The sequence below is a fragment of the Mercenaria mercenaria genome, unplaced genomic scaffold (assembly GCF_021730395.1).
Source record: "Mercenaria mercenaria strain notata unplaced genomic scaffold, MADL_Memer_1 contig_1064, whole genome shotgun sequence".
NCBI lineage: Eukaryota > Metazoa > Mollusca > Bivalvia > Venerida > Veneridae > Mercenaria > Mercenaria mercenaria.
In genome coordinates, this window is record NW_026459036.1 from 16811 (window position 1) to 43268 (window position 26458).

Genomic DNA, 26458 nt, shown 5'->3' on the forward strand with positions numbered 1-26458 from the left:
CATGACAAGATATTTTCTATGGTACGTTTACAGAAGACATGTTATTGTAAATTGTGTTTTGAAGGAGCGGGCGATAATGTTGCAAATGCAGAGTCGTGCTTCAGGGTTCTCAGCAAACAACCGTTTCATGTTGTCTTCATTGAGGTAATAAAAGACAAAAATTTAGAGGAGGTTGTCGGCGATTACGTGCATGACTTTGTACACTGTGTTTACAACCCAGGATCACAAGAGGAACATCAGGTCTGTTCATAAAGTGTATTAAAATGTATGATGAAATATAAAGGGTATATCTGAAATTCTCGTTGAATCCGTATAACGTGAAATCGTCTTATGAATAACACTTTTGATCCTTTCATTAACACGAGAAAAAATCATTCGATTATGCAGTTAGCCATCCAAAAATATTGGGTCAGTCAAATTTGACCCAAGAAAATTGTTATGAATTACTTTGATGTCAGGAAAGCCATTGTAATGGAATTATCTTCATTATTTAAGTATACACAAATCATGATTTTACCATAGCAGTATTAAAGGACATAGTTTAGTAAGTACGGTTTGTACCCAACAAGTTATCGCATATGACATAAACTGTGTCGGCGTGACTCTAATTTTAACAAAATATATAGCTAAATGGGTGTAAGCTTGCTGATGAGGTGATATCATGTATTCGTTTCAGTGTGTCCATAATTATTTCATATATTGGGAAAATATGTTATATGACTGTTATACATACTACTGAGGCATTAACCTGATAGTTTGAAGACCGATAGATATTTTTGTAGAATAATAATAATAATTTTGATAGTAGTTTTTATATATAATTTTCACAAACATAAATATTCCCACGAGCACGAATTAATATTACAGCACTTAAACAAATGTTTCAGTATGGTTATTAACACCTCTGCTTTGAAATTATCCTACAGTTTGATCAACCTTTTACTTAAAATATTTTTCTTGATTTGTCTTTTAATATAGCACAATACTCACGAAATCATGTACCATGCTTAAGAACTTCGAGGGTGGTAGTAGGATTTTTTTGATTTTCAGAATATCATGATAAAAAAAAATATTCTAATTAAGGCAATTGCGGACACCACGGATGTTTAAAATTCAAATTGTGGCTTTATCTGTTGATTGATTGTTATAAAGCAAAAGTTCCATGCAAAAGTATATGTAACATTTCCAAAGAGAAAACATTCTTGAACTTAAGACTTTGCTGGAATGGGGAAAATACATTTTGCCATTAAATTAAACTTATTAAAGATATTTTAAAAATAATTTAAGATATTCTACTTCTTTGATTTTTTAAACAAAAACATCTCAATGCGCGAAAAAACTCTTGTTACAAATGAGATGGATCAAACAGTCATATATTTTTATTTTGGTTTTCAGTTAGTATGTCAAGCGTTGGCACATGCTGAAACACAATTGGCAACTGAAGCATGCGAAAGCAATTTGTTGCTAACATTGATTAATGTTCATCTAGCTCACGACATATTGGCCCCGAGGCTTACTTGCTTCAGGGCAATGAACAGCGTGTGTCCTGAGTGTAGTTCAACTATTGTAGAACTTAGGAGAAAACATCCAGATCATTTTATGTTCCAGAAATATGACCTTGTAAGTATATTTTTAGTTTCTCAGCTGTCGAACTTTGATTTACTTTCTTTTCTTTAGAAGATTTTTATGAATACAACAAACACTTCAAATAAATACTACTTAAAGGGACAGGCAATACTGTTCTTTTGTGCAAGATTTTTTAAAAATCATTTAAAGAAGTGAAAGAATTTACAAAATCAGCTTAAAGTTGAAAAAGTTATGAGCATTTAAATATTTTATTCCATTGCAAAAACAAAATGGCAGATTTATTAAATTACTAGATATATATTTGAACAATTGTAATTTCTTATTTTTGTAGAATAATTTCTTTACTTTTTTCCTGCTGTGATGAAATAAAATACCATGTTTTACATCTTCCACTCAAGAAATAAATGCAATTATTCAGTTTATAAGTTTATTTACTTAATAAATAATTCAGGAGTGACTAAATGACGTCATAAACACAATAAAATGGCTGCTTCAATAATCGGTCATTTTCTTAGATTTCGAACTACCATATCTTGTTCAATATTTGTCCAATTTCAAAACTTCTTTCATCGTTATAAAAGGCTTAAGGATGACTTTCATATGAAATTAACTTATTCTCAAACTCTTTTGCCCTATAATGTTCCTGTATCAAATGATTTTTGGAGAGGTAACAAAACACATAACATAAACATTTAAACCTTACTTACTGCCATTTATACATCAATCATCAATTTTCCATTCAGATATTTCCCGCTGTATGCATGTTGATAGAAAAGTTGTCACCACAAAAATCAGAGCTGGATCAGCCACAGGGGAGAGTAGATTGGTTGAAGAGAGTGTACAAGTATCGACCAGTGGTTGAAAAGGTGATCTGTCTACAAGAGGATCAACACCTATATGGACCTAACAGTTATCAGTCTTTACGAAAGGCTAAGTACGTGAATTTAAAAATTTAGGTGTCATTACACATAAATTTGTAGTTTCCATTAGACAAGATCTTGAGCAACATTGAAGTCATTTGGTATCCTATCTGTAATACTTTTTTTGAGTAGATCATAACCACATTCTTTGCGTCCATTAGATCATGATGACATCTTTATTCGCAAAATATGATTAATTTGGGTATTGCAAATTGTGAGTCTGTACTTTTTCTGACCGTCATGTTTGTCTTTACGACTATCAAAGAATCTCTTTATATTTTTAAAATCCCTCGAAAGGCTTTCCGAAAACGTTGCACAGATATTGGACTTAGTTCGACGACGTGCAGAAGGTAGCCTTTAGTCATGTCAGGTTAAAGTACGCTGAGATCAATTGCCAAATAAACATTGTTTTGCCTTTTTACTTGAGGATTTTCTAATTATTTTGCACAATGTTTCCACATATGATATTAGAATGCAAGTTTAAGTAAAATAAATGTAATAAAAGACCACATGCAGAAATATGCTCATAGATATTTGAGAACTCGGGTGTTAATCTCATTTGGTTCATAAATAATTCTGGGGATGTTATTAAAACGATTTACAATATTGTTCGACTAAAGGTACTTATCATTTTTCTACTTTACACTTATTTACCATATAATTTCATAAAAGAAAAAACATCGTCCCCTTTTATTTACGCCCTGTCTCCTCTAAATATGCATGAGGTTAGGAATCCACCATGCATTTGACCACCGGCCGTCCTTGGGATTTCACTGTTGTTTTTTCATCCTTGCATTTTTTTACTCCCCTCAGCACCACTACCTTTATCGTCCCCTTACCTATTTTGGATTTGCCATATGATTAAAATGTAGTTTACCTGTAGAATTTTGTCGAGCCCACTTTCGGACGCGAAGACATAGTTGTCCAAATGGCTCCTCGGTGTATGTACGTGTGTGTGTTTGTGTGCGTGCGTGCGTGCGTGCGTCCGTCCGGATTTGTTTGTCCGGACCATAACTTTGACATGCATGGAGCAATCTTGTTTATATTTGGCATGAATGTTAACCTCTGTGAGACGGAGTGTTATGCGCAAACTCCAGGTTTCTCAAAGGTCAAGGTCACAATTACAGGTCAAAAGTCAAATTCAAAAATGACTTTGTCCGGAGCATTTCTTCTTCATGCATGGAGGGATTTTGATGTAACTTGGCACAATTGTTCACCATCATGAGACGTCATGCGCAAGAACTAGGTCCCTAGGTCTAAGGTCAAGGTCCCACTTAGAGGTCAAATGATACAAGAATGACAACTTTGTTCGGAGCATTTCTTCTTCATGCATGGAGGGATTTTGATGTCGTTTGGCACAAATGTTCACCACCATGAGGCGGAGTGTCATGTGCAAGAACCAGGTCCCTAGGTCTAAGGTCAAGGTCACACTCAGAGGTCAAAAGTCAGATATAAGAATGACTTTGTCTGGAGCATTTCTTTTTGATGCATAGAGGAATTGTGATGTAACTTGGCACAGTTGTTCATCATCATGAGCTGGTGTGTCATGCGCAAGATATTAGAATTACTTCCCTTTGTCGTTACTATAAATAGCTTATATTCGTAACTTTTGTATAACTGGTCGTAGGGAAAAGTCTAGACCACTTTTCTGTAGTACAACATGCATGTTACATCCAATTTTCAGATGAATTTTGACCTATCTCTGCTGGTGAGGATTTTTGTGTGGACTTAGAATTTTTTTAAGATTTACGTCTCTTTGTTGTTACTTTAAATAACTTATATTGTAACTTTTTGCAATTTCTTTTTTTATTTGGCATAAATGTTTGCCTCAATGAGACAGGGAGTGTCTTGTGCAACTCCCAGTCCTTTTGACAGCTGGCGGGCTCGGCATGTTGTCCGTGGGCATCTAGTTGATAAAACCTGTCTGCTATATATTTCCGTTACGGTTTTCTATGCATGGCTATCTGGCTGTGTTTAGGGTGATCTGTCCTTCCCGGAAATCTACCCTTAACTTTTTATTCTTGTCACTTCAATGTCGTATGGTGAGCTCAGAGATCATATATATAGTATGTTATATCATATTTATGTCATTTCTTTACCCCTAGAATGACTTTTAGACTTTTAGATATCACAGTTATTATCAGCATCTTTACCTTTAATTAGCTATCATTAAAATCTACGTTTTATACCAACAGAGCCTTGCCTTAGCAATACTGAATGCTCCTTTTTGAACTTACCAGTATAACAACTACATCTCAACCTGTCTACTCAACTCCTTCTCCAATTACCACGCAATTCAAATGCAACTTGGTGTATATCAGTAACATAAAGCGGACCTGCGCATATTATCGGAAATTTCATGGACTATCATAACTTTTTGAGGTGTGCCCCTTTTTGGACTTAAAGCTACATCTCTTCCTTGTGTACTCCACTTCACCTGCAGTTACCATGAAATTCAAATACAACTTCGTTTACGTCATCAACATAAAGTAGACATGCTCATATCTTCTGGACTTTAAATGTCCACATATTTCTTTTTGAGTTATACCCCATTTTGCGGCTTAATAATAGTGCAACTTGTGTACTCAATTCCTCTTGCAGCTTTCATCGTATGCAAATGAAATTTCGTATTTGCACATTAGCATTAATTTTGTCAAGCATATTGGCTTGAACTTAATGTTCGGCTATTTTTGTCTTGAGTTATTCCCACATGTTAACTTAATCAACATTACAGCTACATGTGTACTTTGTGTACTAAAACTCTAAGCATATTCTTGAGAGTTTTATATCTGTGATTATTTTTCTGGAGTAAGCCCGTTTTTTGAGTTATGTAATCTATCAAACATTATTAGGAACACAATGTTGACATCATTATTTTCAAAAACGTATGTCTATTTTCCAATTCTCTTGATATTTCCTGATGAAAGTCGCTCTTTTGATTGATAGTGAGCATTGCAACTTTGGGTCTACAAAATCAGATTATGTCTGGCTCTTGACATTTGCAAATAACATCACAATGGTGGGCTTTGTTTCAGTTTATATGTAGATTTTATGTTGTGCATGAAAGTGATTCTGGCATCGATATAGATCATATAGATCACATGTCAAAATAACTTTCAAAACTACATACTGACCTCATAATAATACGTCTGTACACCCTGCACAGTTTGTACATGTGCATTATCTGTTCGGTGTGGCGGCCTCTCTTTACTTACAATTAATGTAAACTTCATCCGGATATGGTAAGACGCTATGAAAGCAACAGTCTCAACAACCAAGCTTAGAGTTTTAAGGTTGGGGAGGTTGCATTTAGATTTGCTTTTGACAGCCTGTTTTCCGTCCGACACTGTTTGTGTCGCATTTTTTCCAAGCAAGACGTAGTTGACCTTGAGTCATTAAACATTGTAGTAATTAACTTCATCATCTGAATTTGTGCACCTTGTTTATTGGTTTGGGAATTCACTGAAGTAATGGACCTTGACTTTTTTGCCGAAGTTTTTGTCGTGCGTATCTCAAAAATTAGTTGATTTAATGTCATGAAACCTTATATGAAATTTAACCAGATACGAAAATTTGTACTTATGATTTTGTTTGGAATTTTGCTCTGTGAGACCAGATTGGCCATTGACGTACTTTATCAATAGAAAATCTTTTTTTATCTACTGTAATTGTTTTGCAGGGGATTGTGGAGTAGAGTAGTGGTGGTAAAATTATTTTTGGAGCATGTTTGTACTGTAGATAGGAAGGACAAAATAACAATAAAATACTGCATGCCATTGTGGACAGTGAGTTTTTTATGTATGATATATACATTTTGATGCTAAGGTCATTTAAGTTATGTCAAATAATTTGCCTTTTAAGTAACAGTCTGCTTCATGTCAACTACATTTATAACCAATACCTTGTTACTACAACTTACTGATTGGTAATTATAGGTGATGTTACCATGTTGGTTATTATTAAATTCATCGGAAATATAGATATGTCGTGTATTTACATGATTGTATTTATTTATTTTGTTACAGCGGCATTTCCATCACCGCGCTTTGTTATTTTCCAAATGTATCGTTTTCGTCTAGTATACTTTCTTATTTTATAGACATATTTGTAATATTTCTATTAGACTCTAGGCGAAGATACTGACATGAAGAAGATGAAATCATTTGGAATGGTAGAAAGATTTTTAAGAAGTTGTAACAAAGGAGCATTTAAAGAATACCTTGGGCAAGTAAACCATTAACTTTCATAACTGTTTTAATGATGTAGATGATCGGTTGAATACAGAAACCGCATTAGTAATGTAAATCATCTTTAGGAATGCTTCTAATGCTTTACTATATGGTTTATTTGTTTGAAATTTATATTGGTTATAATTATAACGTTTTTATATAACACATAGTTTTAATTGTTGTTTGTAGTTTAATATATTTTACTATAATTATTATTCATAGCACTTATTATCAAAATATCTAATTTCATTTTTAAGCCCCGCGAGACATTTCACGAAGGGACCATATCATTGCCACCTACAAGTTTAAAGGGAGCTGGCCAAAACTTACGGAAAAATATCTTGTGAACTTAAGAATATTGTCAGGTATCGTGCAGATTATCTAGTATAAGAGTTATGGTCGTTTGAAATCAAACAGAATGCTGTATGCTATGCAATGCTAATATGAGCATTGTCCAGATAACTCTCCCGTCAGTTTCCTAGGGACATGATCAAACAAATAAAAAGAAAGTTTTATTTGCATATTGTCAATATATACATGTACTACCGTATACCCAAGTATAACCGCTCCCGATGTAATAAGGCAAACTATTGTTTCACTTGGTTAACATATACATGGACTGCTGTCTACCCCAATGTGAAACATCCCTTCCTAATAAATGCACCCTCATTGTATTATCATCAAAATTTTATCAAAAGTGGTTTGTTTTATTTTTTCTCCAAATTTTAGTTTTAACTATACATATATTGTTACGCAAATTATGAGAGAAAAGCAGTTTTCCTGAACATGACCCTTTGGCAAAATAGATATGAGCTTAGAATGAAAATTCAAGGTTTTAGAATTACTTAAAGTATCAATCAGTGCAAAACCAACCTCTTGATAAGTATTGATTTCCCCCTTTTAGCATCTCATTTAACACTTTATAACATTTTAAGTAACGTATTTTATTACGCTTAAAATGAAAGAGCTGTAACTCTCGTTTAAATGTTTAAGCCTTGCTTTTTTGTCATTCCTTTATGCAAATATTATTGCATGTCCTGTGTCCAGGATATGCTCGGTGAGCATTCATCGGTTACTTTAAGCTCTCGTTCATTATAGTTATCATTTTAATACCCCGGCAAACGTATTTGTGTGGGAGAGAGGGGTGGGGTCCTAAACTGTCATTCCCTGTCTGTCGATCATTTGTATATTTGTTTCGAACTGTAAACACAATCACATTGATTCCATTTTAGGAAATGTATGGTTGGTTCATACATGTCAAGTAGATGAAGTGACATATCTTAAAAATTTATGTTAGAATTTGTTTCTTATTGGTGTCCACTTAATCGAAACTTTCCTTTAATTCGGTTGTGGACCTAAAAGTACAAATTTCAAGCAGGAAATACCGAAATTCGTTATATGTTTAGTTAATTGCCCCAAAGTGTTCAGTAAGAAAAAGTAAATGTCAATTTCTAAGAAGGGTTATTTGAGCTGAAACAATGATCCTTGGTAAAATATTTGAAAAATAAAACAGAGACAACTCTGCTAACACTTTATTGTAGGCTTAGATGACTAGGTATCTGTTATCTCCTGCAAACCATGCCTTTTTACCACGAGGCATGAAAAAACATTAATAAATTTTAAGTGGTCAGTGATTTTAAAAGAAAAATATGTAGAGATGGAACATAGAAAATGCACTGGGGAAAGTATGACATCTTTGTACTGTTTGTTAACAAACAGACAATATTTCAAAAGTTTAATCCCATAGTTTTTCACAGAGAAACCATGTTGCGAAAGATACTGATGGAAAGAGGTCAATCTATATACATGTAACTATATATGTGTGTCGAAATACGGCAAAATATCAGGAAATATAATAGATTTAAAGAAATAATATCAAGACTATTGAATGCATGACTGTGTTATACCTTACAACAAGTAACATATATAGTTGCTTTTCCGTATCATTGTTATAAAATGGAATGGACTGGGATTGGCAAACGGTTTTCATTAAACTATTGAACAGCTTGTTTGTATTTTGCAGATTTTAAAAATTGTTTGATGTATTGAAGTAAATACAAACATGTGGTTGCGTAATCAGACCTTACTGTCATGTTGATACGTTATTAACAATTTATAGTTTTATTTATGTTTAAGATAAAAATGTTCATGGTGTAATTTGAAATATATGAGCAAACATATTTGCGTTAGAAGATTTGTTCGTCTAAAATTAAACATATTTGAAAAAGTGTACATTTAGTACAATTTCTGTTCAAATATGAATAGGGGTATTTATAACCATAAGTCTAGCACTGGTGGCACTTATTATCCTTAATTCCTACACGATCCGCAGCAATTGCTATATAAACATATAGCGAAATCGCCTATACATGAATCTACGATAAAATATGGTTGGCTGGTACATTTAACCCCCTATGATTGTGACATAAGATATTCTACTTCAGTTCCATTACATACGAACTATTTAAGGGCCAAACGGTAGAAAAACAACATTTCAAAAGCATAAATATGATACAAAGTCATACTGACTTATGTGTAGGACCGTAAAACACGTTCTGATCTTTACGAGCGAATTCAATTAGCTCAGTTATGATTCAGCGGTGACGTCATAAATGTATGACATAAAGTATGACGTCATAATAATGTGACGTCATATAAAAGTTAAGCTCGTAACTGGTAACACAGGGTCAACTCGCCTGATTTGATGATTCTATTCATAATTAGTTTGCGAGCTGTTAGTGTTAAATCTTAAAGTAATTAATAAGTAACCAGCTTCATGTTTTAACTTTAATCAGTAGACCAGGAACAACAAAAGAATGACGTTGACGACGTCGCATGGTAATGACGTCGCATATATCTAAAAATAGAACAATATCACATATCTCCCAAGTTTTAAAAAAAAAGATAGTTCCAATATGTATCATTAAAATAAATAAAAATTCTGAATTTCTTTTAGTAAAACAAATGTTAGATTATTTCTTCTTGGATGTTAAAATGTAATCTTTAAATTTCCATGATGGAAACCGTCTTGTACGTTTTGATTTCCTTGTATTACGTGGTTGCTGTGTGTTTGTTTCATCATTTTCATGTCCAGACAACTGGTTATCGCCATCAGTGCTCTCAACATCCCTGCTACTCTCTCGTGTTTGATGGTTTTGCGTGTTGACAGTTATTTGTTGGTTTCGGACAGGTGCTCGTAGCAATCTCTCCCTCCAGTCATCATTTCTTAATTCCTGGAACAACTTGTACTTTGAAGCATCTCTCACACGAATACGTCCATCTGATTGTCGTCGTACCGTTATGCTTGATCCATTTATGTCAATTATAACATTTGGTTCTTTCTCATATGCCGGTGACCATTTGTGTATCATCTGATTTCTCACCAACACTTTATCTCCAATTTTAAACTGGTGCTTCTTGACCATTGGGTGTCTTTGTTGTTTCTCCCATTTCTTTTTGTACTCTCTGTCTTTTGTTGTTATTTCTTTCTCCATTTTTTCTATATTTGGTTTGATGCTTGGAAGATGATCAAGCAGTGTTCTGACGCTTCTTTTCATCATGGCTTCGTATGGAGAATAGCCTGTTGCTGGATGAGGTGTAGATCTATAACCCATAAGCATTTGTTGTATTGCAGAATAGCTGGATCTTTTTTCACTGTGAGCTATTTTCTCTGTTTTGTTCAGTACTTTCATGAAACGTTCGGCTTCTCCGTTTGCACGTGGATGCTCAGGTGTTACTCTATGGTGGTAAAACCCCATTTCTTGGGAGAATTCTTTGAATTCCACAGAATTGAACGGCGGTCCGTTATCTGACTCTAACCTCTCTGGAACTCCGTACGTCGCGAATATTCCACGTAATTTCTCACATGTTAATCTGCTTGATGTGGATCTAGTTTGCTCAACCCCCCCGGATATCTCGTTCTTTTATCAATAATCACTAAATTATAGTGACCATCTGGATATGGTCCACCGAAATCCATGGATACTGTATGCCACTCTGTCTCTGGTATCTCTGATGGTTTGACAGGTTCTTGTTTCTTCTCAACAGCTGAAATCTGACAGTGATAACATCTGGAGATTGTATCCTCAACCAGACCGTTTAAACACGGAAACCAATATTTAGTTCTCAACATCTGCTTTGTCTTAGTTATGCCGAAACGACCCATACTATGAGCTGCTTTGACAACCACATTCTGTAGTTTCTCAGGTACAACTATCTGTCTGTTGCGTAGTATCATTCCTTGGGAGCGATAAAGGTCATGTCTTACCAAATAGTATGGTTTTATTTCTGGTCGCCTCTTGTGCATTTCCCAGTCATTTCGTCTCATGCGGTCTAACACATCTTGAAGAATGTCGTCTTTTGATGTAGCAGACTTTACTCGTTCAAGCATCGGCCCATGTTCATTGTCAACTATCATCTTGATCGTATGATCTGTATCATCGGGTTCTGTTTCATTGAGTGGATGTCGCGATAAATAGTCCATTGGATCTGCTTCGTCCTTACCTGGCTCATATACTAATTCAAAGTCCACATCTTGCATCTCCATGATCCATTTTTCGATTCGTGGTGGTAATTTAGCACATGCTTTGTTGAACATTGGTATTAACGGCTTGTGAGATGTAATTATCTTGAACCTTGGTGCTCCGAGAAGATATATACTGAATTTCGTTTTAGCCCATTTCACAGCCAAAGCATCTTTCTCAGTTTGGCTGTATCTTTTCTCTGCCTGTGACATTGACCTGCTGATATAGTGTATAGGTTGCAGTCCCTTGTTTGTCTTCTGGAACAGTCCAGCTGACAGACCTTCATGAAAGCTAGCTTCAGTGCGGACTATTATCGGTTTTCTTGGGTTGAAGAATGCCATCGTGTTTTCATTCGTTATGCTGTTTTTCAGTGTCTGAAATGCGTTTTCTTCTTCAGGTCCCCACGAGAACGGAATTTCTTTCCTCGTTAACCTTCGTAACGGTGCTGTAAGTACTGCATATCTCGGAATGAATTTTGAAAGGTAACCTATCATACCTAGGAAACTTCGTACCTCTTCTCTTGATTCTGGTGCTTTACATTCTTTGACTGCCCTGACTTTCTCATAAGTAGGTTTTAGTCCATCGCTTGTGAATCTGTAGCCGTAAAATTCCAAATATTTCACTCCAAAATGACATTTCTGTTTGTTGAATGTTATGCCAAAATCTTTTGCTCTCTGTAGTACTGCTTCTAGTGTTCTGTTGTGCTCTTCCATGTTGATGCCACCAATCAGTATGTCATCTCTCTGGTTAAGACAGAAAGGAATATCCCCAAATATTCGGAACATCGCTTCGTCGAATAAGTCCTGTGATGATTTTGCCCCAAATATCAGTCTTTTCGGCCTCATATTTCCCCATGGTGTGCTAAATGTAGCTATCGATCTGGAATCTGGATGCAACATGAGCTGGTGATATCCTTGTTTCAAGTCCATTTTTGAGAATACTTTGCAGTCATGAAATTTGTAGGTAAAATCTTCTACCACTGGCGCTTGTAAGATTCTGTTTCGCTCCATGTACCTGTTTGGAACTCGAAGATCAACACTTGCTCGGATCATGTGTGGTTCAAGTTTCTCTCGATCGATTTCTAAGTATCTTGGTTTAGGTTGAACGACAAGTGGAGAACACCAAGTCACAGGTTCTCCGGGTTGCACCTTTTCGAAAATTTCTTCTTCTATGCATTCATCCAACCATCTTTTCAGTGGTTCTTGAAGATAATAGGGAACAGGTCGTGGTTTCTGAGCAACTGGTGCAGCATCAGGTTTCATCGAAAATTTCACTAAGAAGTCTTCCTTGTTTTTCTTGTCTTCGATTTTACCAATTCCTTGGAAAATATCATCATATTTCTTAAGAATCTGGCCTATCTCTGTCATCTCTTGTACGCTGAAAATGGACTTTGATTCATTCTTGTATTTCAAGCGTAATTCATTTCGCTCTTTAAATGAACCATCAGCTCTTATTTCCATCATCCCTAAATCAAATAAGGAACTTTTGCTAAGCAGTGGATGAGAGTTTATCCTTCCCTTGATGACAATGAATTTTGTCTCTAATCCCCTTGTTCTGTTCCTGACAGTTGCCTTGAATTCGCCTAATACCGGTAGTTTATACTGGAGAGTGCTTAATTTTGTCTTGCAGTCTTCTAGTATAATTTCATCATAAGACTTACCTTTCAGCTTTCGATATTGATATTCATCCATTACATTCACATCTGCTCCACTATCTGGTTCGATGTGGACGATAACATCATTAACTGCTACTGGTATAGTCTTGTCAAGATCTTTTACCTTGTTAACTTGAATCTTGTTACATCTAATTGTGAGATGTCGTACTGAATCATTCATTGATTCAGTATCTTCATCACTTTCGTGTTCAGTATCTGTATCATTGCTTGTATGTCTGACATCTTGTGCACCTCTGTAAGGTGTCTGTTTTTTTTCTTTCTTGAAATCTATTTCTGTTATGTAATCTGCCAGACCTGCAAACTGCTGCGAAGTGGTTGAATTTCCCGCATGTATCACACTTTTTACCATAAGGTGGGCACTGATCTTTTTGAAAAGGATGTTTCCTGTCGCAGTATTTACAGTTTCTACTTTTGTCATTGTCTCGTTCATCTCTCGTAGCTGAAGGCCTTTTCTTCTTCTAGTTTATCCTCGCAATGTCTCCTTCCTGATGACCCATGGCTTGTATTTGAATTGAAGTGTCTTGTTGAAGTTGCACCTCACTCAAAGCTTGTTGAAGTGTCCATTTTTTATGAATGACTTTGCGTACCAGGTCCGAGTTGCTCGTTGTTCGCATAATATGTTCCAGAATGCGATCGTCCATATCTGGAAATTCGCACGCTAATGCCTTTTCCCTAAGCCGTGCTGCGTACTCAACAGTACTTTCTCCACTCATGGGTCGCATTTTGAAAAAAACATATCTACAATAATGTTTATTTTTCTTCGGCGAAAAATATTCTGTGAGCTTGTTTTTCAGCTTCTCATATTTTGTCCCGGTTTCCGGATCCGGCAAACTTCTACTAAGCCTCTTAATTTCTGGCCCGCCGTAGATAAGTATTGCATCCGTCTTATCATCATCTTCTTGTATCCGAAAATATCTAAGCTGCCTTTCAAAATCATCCAACCATTCGTCCCATGAATTGTCCGTTGCTATGTGGTCTGCAGCATCCACTCTAAACGGTAATAAATCTAATTTTCTATTTCCTTCGCTCATAATCCTTCCGTGCTATGATTTTAAAAGCATCAATGGCTATCCATTGTCCGATTTTACTCTCGTCGCCAATGTCAAATCTTAAAGTAATTAATAAATAACCAGCTTCATGTTTTAACTTTAATCAGTAGACCAGGAACAACAAAAGAATGACGTTGACGACGTCGCATGGTAATGACGTCGCATATATCTAAAAATAGAACAATATCACAGTTAGATTACTAATTGATAAATACTTCTCAAAATTCTGATAAAAAAGAAACAAATATCTATACGTTCCATTGGCTATGCAACACTTTCCAACCATAGGGGGTAAATTGTAACAGCATATGACCCGAATGACGTATTACGCTGAAAATGTAGTACTGTAAAATGCGCATTATTTGTGGTGATAGAATCGAAATAATAAATCTGTTCCAATAATTTTATCAATTAATATAACATGGGCAGTCGTTTGGATGCGAATAATTAAATCACTCGTGCTACGCACTCGTGATTTAATTATTACGCTTCCAAACTCCTGCCCATATTTTATTAACTGATAAAATATAGGAACAGATTTATTATTTCTTAAGTAGCTATACCAGAAATAAAATCACATATGATGCTTCCCATATTTCTATTTCTTCATCTGTTTTGATAACAATGTCTTCTTTCATACTACAGAGCTGAGAGGAAATGTAGTCATTGCGAACAGATGCTTGAAGGCCCTCCCATTACACTTCCTTGCAATGATGTTCTGTGCGATGCATGTTATGACGATGTGAAAGCACTGGGTCGATACGAATGCACAAAATGCCAAGAAGTTATTCCTGTCGATTTTAGATATGAAAGGCAAACGCTTGAGGGGTAAGGGAGGGATACGTTTTCTCAAAATAAAAGATATTTACAGAATGTCTAAAATACTTAAACGTATAAAAGTAAATTTACTAGTCTCTGATGAGAACGTTTTAAAACGATTACATAAGGGTATACGTTCCAATATAGTTTTTTTGGAAAATGATTTGAAGTTAATTCTTCCATTTCAAGGAAAGCTCATGATAAACTGAGGGACTACCAGAAGAGATGTAATTCATTTTTCATGGATATCGTGTCACAGTTATGTTTTGATGAAAACTCAGTTCCATCGGATGAGGTGATTGACCAGTTGCTTGGATATATATTTTTCAAAACATTTGGACAAAATCAGCGCACAAGAGATTGGACAGTATTTAATACGGGAATCGATCCAAGTCCGGTGTTCAGATCATTCCTTTTACAGCTTCTCATAAGAACAAGGTATTTATCTAATAAGCTATTAGAGATCACATTTTCTACAATTATTCCGGTAAAAACGGTACTATAAAAATTTAAAGTAAAACCCGTTGACTCCATATAATGAAAGGTATATTTATATACTTGACAGTTCTATTGAAATATATTTGGTAAGACTACAGTAGCCGAAACGCTTTAGTTATAGCACAATACAAAAATGATGTACGCTAACGGAACGCCCGATAAACGAACGTTAAGCACTACAAACACAATGCACAATATAGAATTTACAGTTGACAGCAGTACATTTCACTATTTGTATTCTCCTTAATATCATGGTGAAATTTAGATAAACAGTCGCAAAATACAATATAATTTTAATCTGTAATAGAAAGATTACCTCCCAAGAACGAAGCAACCTCAAACCGCAAGCCCATGTCAATGCATTATGGACATGTACATCATTACCATATAAACAAACATCTATGAGAAAAAATAAAGGAACTCGGTGTGACAAAGCGTTGGAATGATCAGTGGCAAAACGCCACTTAGGAGTTTAAACCGGTTTAATCCTCTCTCGACAGCCAACATGTTCTAAAGTCACAAGACAGTGTAGATAAAAGCTATCCCGTCAGTTGAATCCCCAAAAGCACAATGGTAAGGCATTGTATGTTAAACACAAACTAGGTTTTGCGCGCATATAAAAACAAACTTGACGAATCATAACAGCATGTCCTCAATGTGTTTGTAGAAGACAGATCATCACGAGAAACACCATGGAGGGTCCGAAGAAATAAGCGAGACGTCAAATATCGATGCAGCCTTTAATAATTCATTCCATCGCCTGTTAACCATAGAATAAATTTTATCCAATCTATCGCTTATTGTTCAATGTTTTCCATTGCAAATTTAGTTTTTGCATCCATTGTCACAAACTTAGACACAACCAAAACTGAATCTCTCGGTCACACGTGCGGAAAACAACATCGATGTGTCAAAGTGCACATTGAGTCCCTTGATTGCTTAATTGGCAAATTGCTAATCATTGCTACATGTGTACAGATGTTTATCATAATGATAATATTTGCATTATCTGTTCATATAATAGTATTTTGAGTGCATATCTGTGCGTTCTAAAAGCACTATGTTTATTTCGCGAAAACTTTTGTTGATGAAAAGTATATTTACATATATATATATATATATACATACATGTACTTAGTTTATTACAGTTACAGAATTGTTGTTATATCATAACTTAAAGGTGTAATCTAGATTTATCTCTCGTTTTACAAACAAGCAGTTTGATTAATACATTTACTACTGATTATTTATTTAAAATGATATTTGCAGCAAAGGCGACATTAGTAGGAATCTAGAAACATACCTTGGTCGAGCAAAGGCTTTGATAAACACCGATCCCGAGCAAGACAGGCATTTCACTGAACTCAGTCTTCTAGTTATTCAATGCTTAGAAGTATGTATTATTAGTTTAGCATTTACTTGACTGAAGTACGTCACAACTGCTTTTGCTAGCAACGTAATTATAATAACATAACAATAACACTTTAAGCCGTTCGAACTTTATTAGAATATAACCGATATAGAATTGGTAATAAACATTTTTCCTCAGACGAATCATTAAGGTCGGGCAGAATGTCATGATGACGTGTATCTTAGGGGAGGGTGCGGTCATGACTGTTTGTTAAGGCTATTATTATATTATTGTTATTATTATCATTATTAATATTGTTAAAATAATAATAATTATTATTACTATGTACAACGCCATTGAATATATCATTGTATAAAAATAGGCGTTTAATCAAATTATTCAGTTTCAGGTTCAGTTTTTTCATAGCAGCATTTTTCTTTACAGGACATGTTCAACGAACAGGCCAACCTCTTGAACGAAAATGAAACGGAATTCGTTATACGGTCACTGCGAAGCGCTAGACAAACAATTGAGGATCCAAACATCACTGCAGATAAATTGTATGGACTTGCAAGTGCAAGGATGGGCCTTGCCAAAGCTGCTAAATATATAGCCCGTATTGTTGCAGATAGTACTGGTCCGAGAGCAGTTCCATCAAATGTCAGAAAGGTTATTGAAGCAGCACAGATTCTTTGTGAAGATACGGATATAAAATGGACACGGTATTACAAACATATATACATCTTGTCTTGTAGCTAGGCTCTAATCAAGATATTGTTATATTGGTGTAGTTTACATGTTTTAATGTATATAAATTCTTAACAACAGCTAAGTTTTGATTACATTTTAAAACTTCATTTACCCTACATGTTTTAATACGAACTGAAAAAATAATTTTCTGTCCTTTAGAATTCAGCAAGTAACATAACATCGTTTATACTACAATACTTATTATACCCCTTAATAATATTAAGTTATCGTTAACTGTAAATTTGTATTTCATAATGAATTGAAGATTCCCGCTTTAAGGGAAAACATTGTTTTTGCGCAATCCCCGTTTGACATATAAATATAGATGTTGTATAATTAATACAAATAATTCATATGATATATCAAAGCTTTGCAAATCAGGAATTTATTTATATTAGAAATCGTTTCAATGCCTTTTGTAATAGTAAAATGTTTGCAATAATATTCACCAAAATGTGTTACAGTATTTACCTCGTGAAGTATTTGTGTCGATGTTATGGTGTGGATGTATACAGGTCATTATGCCGCAGCCAGGCTCCATTTCTAAGATGGATTGCTATTAGGGATATTAACATAGAAAAGGTAAACTGTTTTATCTTTATATTTTGATAATCTTGTATGAACGTAGCCAGTATTTGAAATGTATATATTTTATTATTGTTTTTTTAAGGTTTGCGTGTATGTCAGCATTTTCAATAATTTACAAAATACGTTTTTTTTAATATAAATTTATTCGTTTAACTCCCCCTTTTAAGTGGTTTAGTATATTTCTACAATTAATAAAACTACTTTTAGAACCCTAACACAAGCCGTAATTGCAGTAAAACATAATGAACGAAAATTGCATTTAATAGTTTTTAGCTGCCATGCGTTATTTTCAGTGTTTGCTTGATTTCGGCATTTTTTATTTAAATATGCTTCAAACAAATCCGGCAATTCTCCTTCTAGATAAAAATCTACTTTATACGGTTCTTTATTTAAATTTTCATCGGTATTTTTTTCAGTCAGTGTATCAGAATCTATTCAACAAATGATCGTTTTAAATTAATACCGACGTTTTGAAAAACGACTGAATAAATATGTTTTTTTTTTTGGAATTATACAAATTATACATTCTCCAACAACACCGATTCATTTCATTTTAAATAAATACATCTTTATTTGCAATTTTAGGCAATTGTACATAGTTTTTCTTTGACTACTTTCCATTTTCTTTTCCCACGGATTCCTCAGGAGAAAATACCAATAACCAATCAAACGCGTTCTATTTTCATTTAAGCACCATTTTCTTCTTTCAAAAACATGATACATGACCAAGTTTCATAACTTAGATGTCAAGGTAGCATTTAGAGGTCAAAACGTTTAAGTCATTTCTTTTTGTGTCTGGGTTATTGGCTGTGTACTTTCTGTATACATGGAATGATATTAATTTTTTTCTAAGCCAAGACAGTTTGATAAGTGCAAGACACAGACCTTTAGGTCAAAAGTAAAAATCAAACTAAAAGTCAAAAAGTGTTTTTTTTGCTGTACTACCTAGGGTTCAGTATAAACGTTCCATTGTCAAAACGCCATTTCTCAAAGGACATCTATTCATATGTCCTAATATCACATGTATAATATGAATACATTCCTGGTTATGACTTAAGTGCGTATCCTAATAATAATTTCTATAAGTTACATATCTGCGATTTGGGTTTGATCAAACACATCTTTAAGCTTTTTCTTATTATTTAGTTTACTGTATATATCACGCTCACACATTTACACTTGTTAGTGACTAACTGTAGAGGGGTCAACCACCAAACATGCACTGTGCTTTACCATGTCTGTAATGTATTATGTCTCAATAATTTTTCAGATTTTGCGAATACATTTTGTATTTGATAAAATAAATCATGTATTTATTTTTCCAGAAAACATCCCAATAATTTTCGAGTTGTGCAAGACCAAGTTTAAAAAGTGTTTTAAGATTCGAACGGCATTTTTTAAAATAAAAGTCTCGGACATGGTAAAATTTTGATAAATTCTTCCGTAGTTTTCGATAGTGTAAACTTATTGTAATAGGAGAGATCGTGTTTATATAAAAATCCGTTACATTTTCTATTTTTAGAACTGATAAGACAGTGATCGGACAGAAGCCAAACGTTCATGCTTTTTGTAAACAGAGATGTTGTTCTAACGGCCTATACTTTCTTAAAACACGAAACATATTGCATGCCAGTACAACATCTTCTAAGTAATAGGACAACATACTAAAAAAGAATATATTAAATTATAATTATATATCATGTAATTCATGCAGAAGTTGTAAGGTTTGTAAATGTCTGGTAATCTGTAACTGCAGAATACTTTCAAATGCTTATATCTGTTTTTAAAAAAATATTGTGATTTTATTTTTGAATTCCTTAGGAAAAATAAACAAAAATATAATGAAATATGTTATCATTTTAAAGGGAGGTAACTAATAAACAAATGAAATGTTTGACACTTATATGATACTGAAAAAGCTTGTTTTAAAATTACACACCATAACAATTTGATTCTACCGTTGGTCAATGTAGAGCTGCACTAAATATCGACCTAACGTATTGCAAACATAGTAATGCAGCATTTACCTATATATAACATTAAGTCATTACTTGTGTGCCTTGGTTTGCATTCTACAAGTATACATCTGTTAATAGTTTTTTTATCTACTAATACCAATCATTCTACATAAAATATAATTTCACTTTAAATTTAATTGCAAAACTGATAGAAAACCACAAGTATTGTGCTTTGCTATATAAAAGGAGGTATTTTCATGTACAAACAAAAACGGGAAATTAACCTGTTTACCTGTGACCTTGGCCTTTGCGCATGATACAATGTCATTATAGATGAATATTTATGCCGAGGTATTTAAATATCCACAAGTGTCTAAAAAGTTACAGACCCGATAAAAAATACCAAAACTCTCCAGAGGTGACCTTGACCTTGGAGCTAGGGGTCTGGGTGTTGCACATGATACATCAACTGATTATATTTGTCGAACATTTGTGCCAAGTAATAATCAATGGCAAAATAATGGACCGGACAAAAACAAACCATGTTAACATTTGATTTCTAAGTGTGACTTTGACCTTGGAACTAGGAGTCTGGGTCTTGCACATAACACGGCGTCTTATTATAAGTAACATATGTGCCAAGTAATTTTGAAATACCTTGATAAATGAAAGAGTTATGGACCGGACACGAAACACTCTGTTAACCTTTAAAATTTAAGTGTAAACTTGAACTTGGAGCTCTAGGCGGGAGACATTTGTAACTCTGTTACAAAATATTGTTTTAAGAGGCCACTTTTGTCCCTCTTTATGCAAGTTGTATTTTGTATATATATATATATATTTCTGTGATTTAAATCTTCTAACTTTAAGTATGTTACTATAAAATGTGAACGTTGTGATATGAAGTGGACATGTGATGTTGCTCGGGGTACATCGCCGTCCAGGTTGAAGTCGTCTGTTGCATCTTTCGGTTTAGTTCTTTAAATAATTATTAAAAATTGTTAAATGCAAGTCCAAAATGACGCCTCTAAATCTGAGGTATTATGTTTGTTAATTTTTTTTTGTTTTGTTTTTTCAATGTACTTCAGTCATAGTTTGCTCCTAATGTATATGTGTAGCGGAGAAAAAGATTGAAAGAAACACCATTATGGTATCGAACCAGCATTGGTGAGAAACAAGTGATTCAAAGTCAGCTACCTAAACCTCTGGGCCACGGAAACCGCCCAGTTCAATTCAGTACTATTACAACTTGTAAATGTTACATAATAAACCCTAAATCTAAAACCCTAAAAACCAGAACTAGATTGGTTTTTAATTTATACAAACATTATGTAAAGGCCGTTCCATTACGTATTTGTAGCTGAAATATAATGATAGTTTTTGCTATATGAGGAAAAAGAAAAAAAAGGGGAAGAAAAGGTTTCAGTGACAAGAGCGAAAAGCAAGAAAATTGGAAATAAAAAAACAAAAGACAATTATTACAGTTGGAGAGACATAGACTGGCTCCCGTTCCTATGTTTGTTCGTTCATATTTCTCACATAAAAATGTTTCTTATTAACAGTGGAAGTAACTCAAGCAGGTTGTTTCTGTATTGTCAAATTTAATTGCCCCTGACTCCGAACATAAGTATGGTTTAGCCATCAGGTGAAGTGTGCTGTTTTAGAAATTTAAAATTAACTTGGTTTGCAGTATAATAAAATATCAATAAAGTAAGGAAGCTAGGCTAGGTGAGACATTGTTATTATACACTGCTTATCTGCGACGTGTGTGTACAGACCTATTCAATATTGCTTTTCCTCCCAATATTCCCCATTCCCGAAAAGTGTAATGACAAATACTGTATGTGTTCTGTATAAAGGAAACGCTATATTCTTGCTTATTAGATATGTTAATGAGATTAAAATTGATACGTTTACTTTAAGTGTATCAGCACATGTTTTAAGGTATTTTCATTATGTGAGACAGTTAAATTTTCTACGTCAAATAAAAGAATTGATTGGCTTAGTGAATAGAATGAGCGAGTATTGTGAAATATTGATAGGCCTGCATTTGGGAATCAAGTACATATGAAAAGTGTTCTGAAGTGATTTCGTGGATGGTTTGTAAAAAGGTCAGAATTTAAGTTGCTACACCAAGTATTATTTCTCCTGCGTTAGTAGGATATCTCTCTTGACGTGGTATCCTATTTCTAGCGAATCTTCCAGTTTGTATCCTAAGAGGGTGCACTAAGTCTACAAAAGTAAAATCGCAGATATCTAGATAAAATGTCTGAGTAAGGTTCATAACCAAAATTCGTTTTCAGATCTTTATAGAGAGTTAAAACAGATAAGATAAATAAAATGAACTTCCACTTTCCGTTTGTTGTTCAAATATCGACCAAGTACGTATTTTTCACTTTTCCTTTTTAACTTTTTTTAAATCATGAAAGGCCTGAAAAAAAATACCTACTTGGACGAAAAAGTGGTCTGGGCTTGTGTAATGACGGCGGATTCAGGTCGGGTGGGCGAAAGGTCGGGCACAGGGGGACGTGCTACCCTCCTGCGGCATAAGTTATCTTCCCCCCCCCCCCTCCCCTACCCTAAAGCAAAAAAAAAAAACAAAACGTTTTATTGTAGTTGGATATAACAAATGAAGCCTTCAACCTGATACGCTGATGACATTATACAATTCAAGCAACTAGTTACCATGGTATTAATACCTAAAGGCTCTATCCAGGAGCTGTTGTCAGTAAATAAAATCTCTGCTCTATCGAATAATTTTATGACTGTTGAATTTGAATCCACGTAGCATTTGTCAACACTCCTGAAACGCGGTTATTTGAAACTGTTCATTTCGGTGAAAAACTGATCAGTGTAAAACAAGCTTCTGATGAGCGTGATCATGATCCAAATTACACTATTTAGAAGAACAATTTTATAAATCGTATCCTACCGGTTAAAACCTCTCTTCCACCCCATCCCCCTTTCACCACCCCAACTACTGCCACCTGTGGATCAGGGCCTAATTTATCGATAAAATTTTGTGAGTAAGGTACTGGTAAGATTTTATTTGTGCTTGGAGCAATATTAATTAACATTGATAGAAGTGACTTTTTTGACAAAAGTGTGATATTATAAGAATAACTATGAAGCAAGTTTTGTTAAATTGATGATTTGAAAACAGCAGTGCCGGATTAAGGTCTTTCGACACGTCCCCCCTTTTTCCACTTTTGGACCGCCACTGATTTAACCCCACCCTCCGTGCGGACGAGGGATGTAGAGCACGTTTAGATTCGAGACTCGAGTGTCCCGAGCCCGGGACTTACTTGTCCTGTAAAACAGATCCGGGATTCGTTTATAACGGCTTCAACAATATTTGCTCATTAAAATTGTGTGCAACTCAGAAAATGACACTTGCAACGGGCTCTATTGGACCACATTGGTAACAGATCACAATGACAATACTTAAGGGTCACTAGAGAGATCTTGTTCATTCTATTGGTTAAGATGTGTACTTAGGCCAAATAGGTATCTGGTCGTCCTGTCCTTGAACTATTTTGTTTAAATGACCTAACGTATTATTTACCCTCAGGTTGTCGAAGTGTCAGATAGATATGTCGTTTGTGGTAAATCATACATAACAGTCAGAGAAGCAACAGCAAAGGTGGTACTAGGAGAGACAGTCGAGCACCTTGAAGAAGTTATAAACGTACGTGAGTTAATGTTTCAAAACCATACGAGAGACAGTTAATGTAATATTGTTTAAACGATAATATTTCAGTAGGGTTAATTTGAAATTGTAGAGAACGTTCAGTGTGTTATATTCATGTATTTATTCATTTGTTCTTTCTGTTTTTCTCTAAAGGATCTTGAGACTGCTGGAGTTAGAGTAGAGCCTTTTTTCACACTTGCAGTACACAGAGAGGTAACAAGTTCATACTTGTATCCTCATCAACAAAGAAAATTGACCAAAGAGGTATGAACTAGATATTTTGACCATATGTCCATCCTTTGTTCGTAGCATTTTAAATGTTTGTTGTAGGTATTTGCGCTTCGAGTTACCCTTATTTGCATGCTCATGTTGATTTTATGCTATGTAATAAAATCTGTAAAAAGATCCTTTGGAAGCAAAGAATGCAATGAAGAAGAATAATAGCAGACTCGGTTTGATTGAGTCTGTACATGAGAAGTAATGAAATGTGCCCCTATCACCGACTTAAGCGGAACTCTATTACACATATGTTGAATGGACTCCATGATCCCAGAGGACCAGAAAATATAACAACACTGAATCCAAGTACGGGGAGGCTTTTTACAGCCGCCACACGGCACTTAAAGATTGCTGTTATCTTACATTTCGTACAGTTTTGTCTGACATATCTGTGTTTGATCCATGTATAGATAATTGTTTTAGGTACAGGAAGGATTGATTCAATTCATCGCCGACTGCAAAGCACTAAAGAATAAGGTGATTCATTTATAAAACTTATCTTACTTATTTTTTTTTCTTTTTCACGTATAAAATGATAACAAACGTTAAAAAGTTTTTAATATTTTTACCATAAACACCAAATATTTCATATACATTTACGTCCGCTTGACCAGTAACAAAATATTTGAAGCCTGTTGTATATTTGTTGACATGTATGTCTGAATCGTTAAAATGATTTCTATTCTGGAGTTTGAAATTAATCTAAAATACTTTTAACAAGAACCTTATTAGGAAGTTTGGGGCCGAGTGGTTAAGGTCGCTGACTTTAAATCACTTACCCTCGCAGATATGGGCTCGAGCCTCACTCAGGGCGTTGAATTCTTGAAGTGGGCAAGTCAGTCAGCTGGCATACGGAAGATCGGTGGTTCTACCTGGTGCCCGTTTGTGATGAAATAATGCACGGAGGGGCACCTGGGGTTTTGTCATCCTCCACAATGAAAGCTGGAAAGTGGCCATATGACCTTTTATTGTGTGTGTTGGTGCGACGTTAAACCTAACAAAAAATAGTAAGATGTGACACATATGATCAAGTTTCAGAATAGTCGAATTCTATTATTGTATTGAAACCATTCAGTACATAATAATTGTAAAAGCAATTCTGGATCATCGTCTCTTATTCAGACATTATTGACCTCACTGGTACAGAACCAGTTAGACCCGAGACATCTTAGATATGTAGAAGGTGAAACACTACTTGAGCAGGGAATCCAGTGTATAATTGTGCATTTTCACTCCATGCTTTCTCATCTAAACGGAGACAGGACTCTTATTCAGCCTCTTGTGACCATGATGACTAGTCCTCAAGAATGTATTGTAAGTAGAATAATGTTTGTCAAACACATTGTATTGCATCATTAGTTTCTGATTCAATACTTTAACAACAGCATTTTCCTCTCTAAAAACTTATATGACCGGATTCCATATTATAAAACTGCACTCCTAACTGATGAATAATTTTTGTTGGAAGATCATTCGGAAGCATAGAATGCAACAAAGCGCAATGTGAGCAGACTGGATTGAACTTGGAGTTTGTGTATAAGAGGTAAAAACACACAACAACCTCACAACTGCTAGCACCTGCTTAAGCGTCGGAAACTCTAATATGATTTGAATGAGCGTACAAGCATTAGTAATATTTGATGTATATACATTGTTTCAAAGAACTTGTGACCAATATTCCAGAACTGCTTTTTACCAACAATGCCACAAGATGATCTGGAGGATGTGAAAGAAGCCTTGCTTGCTGCTCGTAACCAAATAACGGATGCTGATCCAAATCCCGTGTTTTACAGTATGCATTCATTTTGTTTGTGTTTTGTTTAAGTCATCAGATGTTTAATCTTCGCTGATTTTTTAATGTTTTTTACAAATTATCACTTTTCCCTAATGATTCGGAAATTAGGCTGTTGTCTCTATATGCATTAGCGCGATAAAAGGCACACATTTTAATTGATCTTCACTTTATTCGGTATACTTATTTCTGGCTGAAAAAGTGATGTTTCTACAATTTAAAACGATACTGTTCTGGCTTATAGGAAACCCCCTGCTTTAGTCGGTAAAATCTTGCAACATCTTGCGGAATTCGGAGACCAGGAACATATGTAGCATGGGGCCGTACATAGATTCATTATATGTTCTAAAATAACTTAAATTTCATTGGCCGAAACCGCTCATCATCTTTCAAAATATATGTTACCGTTAATAGTTTGTGGGTTTTCCCCCATTAAACATGACTTTCTAAAAAATAGAATGGAAGATATTTATTGTTACTTCCAACATTAAATATGCTGCAACAAGTATTTGTTACTTATTCATAAACCTAAACCCATATAATAAAACAGTTATCGACTCTTGAGCCATTGGATATGATTTGATATTCACCGGAGAGGGCAATATTAACCTTTTTCGGTGAATATCACATCAAAGTCAATGGCTCCAGAGTCAATAATTGTATAGTATTTCATGCTAATTATATATCGACTAATAGTAGCCACACATATTATGTAACGGAGATTTATACTGTGATATAAAATATCTGTT

At 34.6% G+C, this 26458-nt stretch overlaps 1 protein-coding gene across 1 annotated transcript in view; it reads left to right on the forward strand.

Annotated features, from left to right (window-relative positions):
- The window catches only part of LOC128551411 (E3 ubiquitin-protein ligase rnf213-alpha-like), a gene marked incomplete at its 5' end in the record, with an annotated part of 57350 nt that overhangs the window by 13466 nt on the left and 17426 nt on the right, over positions 1-26458 (forward strand). The window contains 15 exon segments of the mRNA XM_053532261.1: positions 65-240; positions 1396-1620; positions 2331-2521; positions 6187-6292; positions 6631-6731; positions 14629-14811; positions 14992-15240; positions 16570-16693; positions 17096-17373; positions 17866-17983; positions 23519-23635; positions 23792-23902; positions 24341-24394; positions 25040-25231; positions 25601-25709. Coding sequence (XP_053388236.1) covers positions 65-240; positions 1396-1620; positions 2331-2521; positions 6187-6292; positions 6631-6731; positions 14629-14811; positions 14992-15240; positions 16570-16693; positions 17096-17373; positions 17866-17983; positions 23519-23635; positions 23792-23902; positions 24341-24394; positions 25040-25231; positions 25601-25709 — 2334 coding nt within the window.